We start from the raw sequence: 9084 nt of genomic DNA, 5'->3' as shown, positions 1-9084 counted from the left end.
CACCTCCGGATTCGCAACCTTTCCCAGCCCCGGGGCCTAAACTCCAGGCTGCCAGACCCAGGCGCCACGTAAGAGGGTCTCTGGCCTCCAGCACTCTCAGACCCAGAAGGTGGGTTCATTTCCTTCCGATGTGCCCCGAAGCGTGGTTGAGCGGAGCTGTTCCCCCCCACCCCCAATCATGCTGCGGCATCACTGTGCCTGTGGCCTTCTGGCTGGGGTCACTGGACAGGAAGCAAGACCCTGTGGGCCTGTTTCACTCAGCCACTGACTGCAGGTGTGGACAGGCGCCTCCCTTCCATGGACCTCAGTGCCCCTGTGTTTAAACAGCTTTCCAGTTCTTAAAATGTCGACTCCCCAATTTTCTGCCTAAAAACTTATCATCAGCTGGGCTCGGTGGCTCAGCCTGTAATCCCACGCCTTTGGGAGGCTGAGGTGAGTGGATTGCCTGAGCCCACAGGTTCGAGACCCGCCTGGGCAACTTGGTGAGACTTTATCTCTACAATAAATCAAAAACTAGCGGGGCGTGGTAGCGCACGCCTGTAGTTCCAGCTACCCGGAAGGCTGAGGCGGAAGGATCGCCGGAGCCCAGCAGGTCGAGGCTGCGGTGGCCAGGAGCCGCCACTGCACTCCAGTCGGGGCGACAAAGTGAGACTCCAACTCAAAACAAAAAAAACTTATCATCACACAGTTAATAAGATACTTACTGAGGCTCCATTCAGAGGGCTCAAGGAGTCCTCAAAGACGAGCCACACTGGGGCTGGACAGGGCTAGGGCGGCAGAGGGGACATTTGGTGGGATACAGTGTAAAACAAAGCTGATGAGGTCCTCGGGTTCAGCATGTTTATTTATGGAGTGCGCAGTACGTGGCAGAAATAAGACTATTATAAAAGGTCTTAGTGACGTCAGAGTCCATTTACATTTTAGGGCAAAATGGGTACTTCAGGGTGCTAATCCCGCTGAATTCTGACCAGCACCCCAAGCCTGCGGAAGCTGGTGTCCCCGCTTTGGGGAGGCTGCATCGCTGCAAAGTGGCAACTGTGGGGTGAGGCTGCCTAGGGCTGATGTGCCTTCCAGCACAGATAGGAGTTCCAGACAACAGCGACCCCCTGGACCACAGCCAGCCTGAGAAGTAGAGAGGAGGAGGGGAGCAAGGGGCAGAGACGGGAAAGTGCAGTGCAAAAGGGGCCATCTGGGGGACTCAGGCCTCCTTCCCACATCCCTATGAAGGGCTGAGCGGCCTCCCACCTCCTGATGAGAGCCTCAGATTCGGTGCAGCCCTCTTGCCTCGCGTGGCCCTCACCCACACCCCTGTCCAGGTCCTTCTGAATTCATTCACCTGTTACCTGCTGAGGAGCAGCTCCAAAGTATTTCCTGCCTATCAAGCAGCACCTCCTTCTCTTCGCCTTGAACGACTCTGCTTTAGTTTCTTTTTTTTGGTGTTCCCTTCAGTACCAGCAACAGCTACTAGATCTAAGGTCTGCTCTAGTTTCAAAGGGTGGTGCAAAGGAGCCTCGCGTTTAGAATTCGGTTCACAGGTCTTTCTTCCTCTTAGCGGCACATGTAAATTTTGGCCGCATCTCCAAAGAGTTTCACATTTATCCCTGTTCCCCAGACTCCTCGCTCCCAAGCACTTTAACCACTCATTTTGAGTTCCACGACCTTTTAATTGCAGTTCAGCAACTACCTTTATTGTCAGGGTAAGATAATACCTGGCCAGGCTCCTGCTTGGCTTTCTGGTCTACCCTCCTGCCTAACCCAGGCTGAAGACCCTGCACACACACCACACAGACAGAGTCCAGGCAGGTCAGAGGGCTGTGGAAGCAGGGTCTCCCCTAGGGAGAGGAAAGGTCAGTGGTAGGCACTCTGGGAGGCCGAAAGGGGTGACACATTCTGAAGAAAATGCCTGGGAGGCTGAGGGGCTCTGACAGGGCACAGGGATGGCTGGGCCTAAAGCGGCTCAAGGCTGGAAACCGATCTCCCATGACAGGTGGGCTGGGGACTGTCATACCTGTAATGAAGGGGCACCAGGTAGAAGTTGGCTAACTGCACAGTAGGCCAGAGCTGCGAGAGAGAAGGGTAAAGGTGACAGCTGCCCACACGAGCCCAGACCCACGGCCCTGCCTGGTCCTACTCGACTTCTGCACATGAGGAGAGGCAGGCGGTCGGCCGGTGCGGGTTTCCCCAGGGTGTGCCCACAATGGGAACGGGAGCGGGCCAGGACCCCCACCCTGAGGAGACAGAACAGGCAGCCGGGTGTGGCTCTCACATAGTAGTTGGTGATGAGGGCATCAGGATAATCCTGTGGAGACAGCGAAGCAGATTGACACCTGCTGCTTCGGGAGCTCCCCCCTCCTGTGTGAACGCCACAGGCTGTTCCCCTCGCCCCCGGCCCACCCCTGGGCTCTGCCTGCCCTGCCCCGCTCCGCCCTGAAGCCGCCCTCCTTCCCACACCTGCCTGCTCACCCGCTGTAGCTTGGCCCAGTTGTCCTGGGCCGACAGTCCATTGAGGGTCCCTACCAGTGGGAGGAAACAGCCTAGAAAACACGGGGCAAACCCACCCTGGGGAAGGAAGACGGAGCTCTGTGCGTGCCTTGGTCTCCCAGTCGCCAGCACAGCTCACCCTACCCGGTCCCTTTCAGGCCTGCTCACCTGATCCAGCAGCATCTTCTTCAGCGCGTCCACCTTGGTGGTGCCGGGGATGAGCCGATCCAGAACCCTGTACCAGCCTCCCACCACGGGTCCCTGGAAGCGAACCGGATAGGGCCAGACTGCAGGGGGGCAGCCCCTGGCCTCTGCATCCACATCCCCGCCCCCAAGCGTCAGAAAGCAAATCCCAGGGAAGCAAACGTTACAATACAAAGGGCACAGGGTGGCGGAGGTGCGAGTCCAGGGGCTGCTGGGAGCTGTGGCCACCATCCATCCCACGCAAGCCCTGCCATGGGCAGAACTTACCACAAAGCCACAGCCCAGGGATACCATGGTCAGGGTCCGGCCCGTGTGGTGTTCCCGCAAACCCCGCCTCTCCACCAGCTGCTGTGAGATCATGTCACCCAGGCCCATCAGGACCCCTGTGCAAGGCACACAGGGGATGTCAGGACATGCCCCAGGGGTGGGCTGCCAGTCCAAGGAAGCGGAAGTCTGCCGACCACCCTCTGAGCCTCGGGCACTGCGAGCCCCAGGGCTTCGTTCTGGAAGCAAATGACCTTGCTCTCCCCAGGACCGTGACGTCTCCCGTGTGTCCTGTCAGAATCTGGGATGAGCAGGCCAGGGCCTGAGAGCCCTGCACCGAGCACTGAAGGGAAGCCAGAATCAGAAACTGTGGAGGAAGGGGACTCCCCAGTGCCAGGGCCAAGCCACAGAGCGCCAGAAGAGCAAGGGTCCCCGCTCACTTAACCCAAGTCCTTCAACTTTTTTTTTTTTTTTGAGTTGGAGTCTCACTCTGTCGCCTAGACTGGAGTGCAGTGGCCACTCCCGGCCACCGCAGCCTCGACCTGCTGGGCTCTGGCGATCCTTCCACCTCAGCCTTCCAGGTAGCTGGAACTACAGGCACGCGCTACCACACCTGGCTCATTTTGATTTATTGTAGAGATGAGGTCTTGCCAAGTTGCCCAGGTGGGTCTCTCGCCCAGCCCAGTGCAAGGCCCTGGCCAACGGGCTGCCCCTGCGTCGGGGTCTCTATCCATGGAGGAGGGTGAGAATAATTCTTGAAAACAAGATTGCTCAAATGGTCCCAGGCAGGAGGGCGGCCAGCTGGCAAGACTCCACAAGGAAGGGCCCTGGGCCCCTCAGCATCGGCCTAAGCCAGCCTCCCTGCTCACACCTGGCAATGGTATGACAGCCACTTCCCTCTCCTAATTGCACAGACCCCTGCCCCTAGAAATGGAGATGGAAATCACCAGTATTTACACAGCCCCCGATCAGTTGCGAGGGCGCCACAGTTTCTAATAAACACACACAGACGGGGCTGTCTCATTGGGCGACGGAGCCCCAGCCTGCAGCCACGCTGCCCCCGTGCCCTCAATTCGCGCTGGGCAAACACAGCCTTCAGCCTGTGCCACGGCCCGGAGCGGGCTCTGACGTCTGTGGGGTCCCTATGGCTCTGCTCTTCCCCTGCAAAGCCTGCACCGAGCAGTCCAGGCACAGGCACCTGGGTGAGGCTGGGAGCTGGGACTAGGCATCCAGTGACCCAGGCTGCTGGCCATGGAGCTGCCCCAGCACCCATCAAGGCAGTCCTGCCTGGCCTCCCCCTGGAACTACTAGAGCAGTGGGCTCCCCAGAACATGGCCAGACATGACCCCCCGGGGGCAAAAAGAAAGCCCTAATACCTTTGTTCTCCGTCACACCTAAGAGAATAAAGGAAAGATGTCACATGAGCTGCCCCAAAAAACAGGACTCCCCTGAGAAAGGACATGGAGCACTCTGCCATCTAGCCCAGAAGGCCAGGTCAGGCTCGAGGCGTGAGGACCCTGGATGGAAGGCTCGCTCCCCACCCTGAGGATGGCACTTAACTCTCTTCCTCCTCTTGCACAACTGGGCTCACAGGGGTGGCATAGCAGAGAAGGCAGTCTCCTATTAAATGGAGGGCTCACGGTGCAGGTCTGCTCTGGCAAGATGTCTGCAGTTCACAAGGGCTCGCACACAGATACTCCTCACGATAGGTCTGGGCAGCCGGTGGTCACACCTCCCATCAGTGGGGAGAAACGGGCTTTGGGAGACAAGGCAGCCTGGCAAGGAGGAAGGCTGGGGATGGACCCAGGCCTTCACTTGATGAGGAGGGAGGCCGGCTATGCCCGGCATGGCCGAGACTAGACTCAGAGGCCAGTGGGCACCGAGCAGCTCCCCCTCTGCAAGGGGTCCTGCTCAGGCAAGGCCCAAGGGCCCACGCATCAGACACTCCTGGCCTCGCACTCCCTGTCTTCACTGCCCCCCCAGCTCCCCACTCTGTTCCTTGTCACCTCGCAAGGAGGGAGGGCAGGCAGTGACATTCCTGGGAAGGACACGCTCACGCTTCCACTCCTTGGTGACTTGCCAAGTCACCACAAACTAGAGGCAGAGTGAGAGCGAACACCTGGGTCCCGCCTTCTGGCCCCCTGGTCGCGAAGCCCACGGCCTTCGGAAGAGATAGATTCTAGGTTCCCAAATGGCTCATTGGGCCTGAGGGGCCAAGTGACAGGACAGTGGCAGGAGTGAGCAGGTGGCATGTGGCTCTTACCCTGCCAGTCCTGCTCACATCACACAGCAGGGCAAGGGCTCCCTCCTCTGCCCACAGACGACCGGGACCCTGGGTCTGCGAGTCCAGGCTGTCCGAGTGTAGGAAGGCCTGCTCTCCCAGCCCGAGTGATCCTTCGAGGGGGAAGGGCTTGGACAGTCAGATTCCTCATCCCACCTTCCCCAGCCCCAACCCCAAGCAGACCTGAAAGCCCTGGCACGGGGAGGCCTCCTGAATAGATCTGGCTGGTCTGGGGCCTCCAGCACCCTGGTGTCCCCGTTCCTGGCTTGTTTCCAGGGAGGCTGGGGCTGAATGCACACACAGTGCCAGGGACTGGGAGGGCAGGGCAAGGGGCTGCCAGCAGTGATGCCCAATGACAGGCTGGCAGGGGGCCCAGCGAGCAGCCGCTGGCGCAGGTGTGACATCATGCCCCTGGGTAGGTGCCAGTCCTCATGCCGTCATCACCCCCCCATCCGTGGTGGAGGGGAAGCCTACCTCCAGGCAAAGGTCAGTGGGGACCACCTCCCGCCCACTAGCAGAGAGGCCTCAGCTTCACACCTCCTTCCAGGCAGAGGATGGGCAAGAGCCCCACTCCTCCCATTTTGTTACTCTTCTGGGTTGTATGTGGAGCCTTGCATGCCAGAAGACAGTGTCAGTGGAAGATAGGAAGACAGAGGGGCAGGAAGTGTGTCCCTGAGTGCAGGAGGCCACCGGCGGCAGGGCCAGCAGAGCTGCCGCTGTCCCAGAAGCCCCTTGAGCCAGATGCCAGGTTGCGGGCCCGGCTGGAGCCCAGAGGAAGCAGAAGCCCCGCAGTGGGGAGTGGGGCATCCTCCAGGTCTGTTCAGCATGCCTCCCCGTTCCTGCCTAAACGCATCCACTGTGAGAAAATGGGGCAAGACAGCTGGCTCTGGTTCTCAGCTCGCCCGATGCCTGAGCCCAGCCCTACCTGAGGCTGCACTCGACGCTCGGAGGCCCCTGTGGTCTCAAGCACCGAGTGCACCTCATCCTTCCACCTCAGCCTTCCGAGTAGCTGGAATCACAGGCATGTGCTAACAAGCCAAGCTAATTTTTGACTTATTGTAGAGACGAGGTCTGGCCAAGTTGCCCGGGTAGTGCAGTGGGCAGTGCCCTGGGTTCCCATACTGGTTCCATGCGGCCACGGGAGACCTTGTCATGCCCACTCCTGCCCCAGGCTCCTTCTCTCTAGTGTTGGGGCTAGACTGGGAGGAGGATCTGTGAGGCTGCCGGGCCCCCACAGCCTGGCTTAACTCAGGCTCCAGACACCAGCGTCTGCACTCAGCTCTCCCACAGGAGAGTCAGGTGGTCGGGGGGGGGCAGGCTGGCCCCTGGAGAGCAGAAGGGCCTCGGGGAGGGACAGGCTGGCTGACTCTACCTAGCACACAGCAAGCCTTTCCCTGGTGGCCCTCCTCCCGACTGGATCGGCCAAGACCACAAGAAGCGGCGTCTCAGCCGGTTGCCCAACCAGCCCAGATGCTCTCACTTCACCTAATTCATCCCACGACTGCGGGTCAGCAGAAAAGACCCTTGCTTCCAGCCAGTGTTGCACTGGGGGCTCCGCAGCAAACCTGGCGGGGAGAGTCAGCATCCCCTGGGGTGAACCTGACCGATGTGGGGTGGGAGCTGGTGGGAAGGGCCTTTTCCCCAGAAACAACTATTGATCCTCAGTCCTAACAAGCATTTCAGAGTTTCTCAGTCAGCCCAAAGGGACTGAGCAACCAGCTGCCCTTAGCAGTGGCCGGTCAGAAGAGGCAACTTCTGGTGGAGTTCCCTCTTCCCCAGTCAAGGACCTGCGTGCAGGCTTCAGGCTCTGCTTTTTGGAGAGCCAAGGCTAAGACAACTAACTGGTTACCCATGCTCAGATTTACGGCAAGTGGAACAAACCCAGCCCAAAGGCCCCCATGGAAGCTTACTGGGCCTGGAATGCCAGCAGCCGTGCAAAGAGCCGACTTCCCAAGTCTTAAGTTTACTGAGCATCTTTTGCTTTTCAAAACCTTTCACAGAGACAATCCCTAAACTGACTGTGTGGGGTCACGTAAGCAAACTCAAGTTCTCTATGAGGAAACTGAGGCCCAAAAAGGCTTACTGACATGTCAGGAATTTTTTTTTTTTTGAGTTGGAGTCTCACTCTGTCACCCAGACTGGAGTGCAGTGGCACACTCCTGGTCACTGCAGCCTCGACTTGCTGGGCTCCAGCGATCCTTCCACCTCAGCCTTCCAAGTAGCTGGAATTACAGGCGTGCGCTACCAAGCCCGGCTAATTTTTGATTTATTGTAGAGACAAGGTCTGGCCAAGTTGCCCGAGTGGGTCTCGAACCCGCAGGCTCAGGCAATCCACTCGCCTCAGCCTCCCAAAGTGCTGGGATGACAGGCTGAGCCACTGAACCTGGCCACTTGTCAGGAATTAACACAGCTACTAAGCACTATGACTCTGAGGTTCAATTCCCGGCCATCTACTGCTAAGTTGGAAGCCTGCTCGGTTTTTCAGTGTGATAAGCCGCCCGTGGGTCCTTGAGAACCGCTCTGCTGGGGTTCAAAAATGGCTCAGGCGCTAAATCCACTCCCTTCTCTGCAGTTTGGCAGCGGAGAAGGAAAAGTCTGAGAAAAGTGCAGGGGCTCCAGGTTGCTTCAGGGCTGAGCTGGGATGTCAGCACAGCCTCAGGAAGGCTGAGGCGCAGGGTCGAAGGGCTCTCACATGGCAGACCAGGACCCCCGCACTGCCTCCTTGGAGCTCTAGCCCCTGCCCTTGTCAGCTGCAGACCCTTTGGGCAGGGGAATGCAAGGACTGCCCTCCCCTCCCTGTTCTTGGTGACCATGAGGGGAGCTTTCCCTTTGGCAGGTGCAGGCCCCGAGGGACTCTGCGGCTGGGCAAAGGGCCCGGCGTGTCAGTTCCCATCACAGCCACACTGTCGGGCGTGAGTCACCACACACGCAGCAGGTGAGTCATGCAGGCTGACGGACACTCTGAGGACAGGACAAGCGGTGGAGGGGCACCGGAGGGGCCAGAGAGTCCACATCCTGGCCATGAGCACAGTGAAGTTCTAGTGCTGACGCAGGGCCATCCAGTAACAGAGTCCGTGTGCCATCCGGTTCGTCCCCCAAACACAGGCAGGACCCCATCTTAACCTGCTCACCCTCTGCACTGCCCCCAGGGTCCGAGGCTTGCTGACCAACCCCCATGAAGCTTGCTTATTTCTGCCCGTCCCGTTAGAAGGGCTAACCTCAAAAATGAAGACGGTCACACGCACAGGGTGGGCACAAAAGGCCCTCCGTTGGCACACCGCTGGGGGTGCGCACACACACAGGCTGCACGCGGCAAGAAAAGCCGAAGAACGGGCGAGGCTCGGGAGCCCCGCCATCCTCAAGCTGGGGCTGGCAGCCAAGGGTCTCCCGGGGGGCGCGGCACGGGTGCAGTTGGGTGCTGTTTGAACTGTGCCTGCGGTGTTTCACAGTAAAAAATGCTAAGAAACAAGCCGGGCTCGGTGGCTCAGCCTGTAATCCCGCGCCTTTGGGAGGCTGAGGTGAGTGGACTGCCTGAGCCCGCGGGTTCGAGACCTGCCTGGGCAACTTGGCGAGACCTCATCTCTACAATAAATTAAAAAATGAGCCGGGCGTGGCAGCGCGCGCCTGTAGTTCCAGCTACTTGGAAGGCTGAGGCGGAAGGATCGCCAGAGCCCAGCAGGTCGAGGCTGCGGTGGCCAGGAGCAGCCACTGCACTCCAGTCTGGGCGACAGAGTGAGACTCCAACTCAAAAAAAAAAGCTAACAAAAAATAAGCGGGAGAGTCTCGACTCAGCACTCGGGTGTGATCTAAGGCGCCTCGAGTCCGGCTGCACGCCGACGGGGTCCGCGCCAGAA

The 9084-nt window shown here is 59.2% G+C and overlaps 1 protein-coding gene across 6 annotated transcripts; it reads right to left on the bottom strand.

Annotated features, from left to right (window-relative positions):
- Nucleotides 1-820: 820 nt before the first annotated feature.
- MPV17 (MPV17, mitochondrial inner membrane protein) lies at nucleotides 821-3118 on the bottom strand. 6 transcript variants are annotated; one of them, XM_008049247.1, is made up of 6 exons: nucleotides 2953-3118; nucleotides 2650-2742; nucleotides 2464-2559; nucleotides 2267-2299; nucleotides 2009-2061; nucleotides 821-1122 (listed from the first exon to the last, which is right to left on the bottom strand). In XM_008049247.1, the coding sequence occupies exons 1-6, from the start codon at nucleotides 3058-3060 to the stop codon at nucleotides 1053-1055; spliced, it is 453 nt and encodes a 150-aa protein (XP_008047438.1). In that variant the 5' UTR covers nucleotides 3061-3118; the 3' UTR covers nucleotides 821-1052. The 6 variants fall into 6 exon arrangements, with proteins under 6 accessions (XP_008047438.1, XP_008047439.1, XP_008047441.1 ...); XM_008049249.1 differs by lacking the exon at nucleotides 821-1122 and adding an exon at nucleotides 1644-1832; XM_008049248.2 differs by lacking the exon at nucleotides 2267-2299 and having other exon boundaries at nucleotides 2953-3065.
- Nucleotides 3119-9084: the final 5966 nt, after the last annotated feature.

This window comes from Carlito syrichta, unplaced genomic scaffold (assembly GCF_000164805.1).
Source record: "Carlito syrichta isolate Samal-C Ts95f unplaced genomic scaffold, Tarsius_syrichta-2.0.1 Scaffold130881, whole genome shotgun sequence".
Lineage (NCBI taxonomy): Eukaryota > Metazoa > Chordata > Mammalia > Primates > Tarsiidae > Carlito > Carlito syrichta.
The sequence above is the reverse complement of the archived record's forward strand: the minus strand, read 5'-3'. Positions and strand labels throughout refer to the sequence as shown.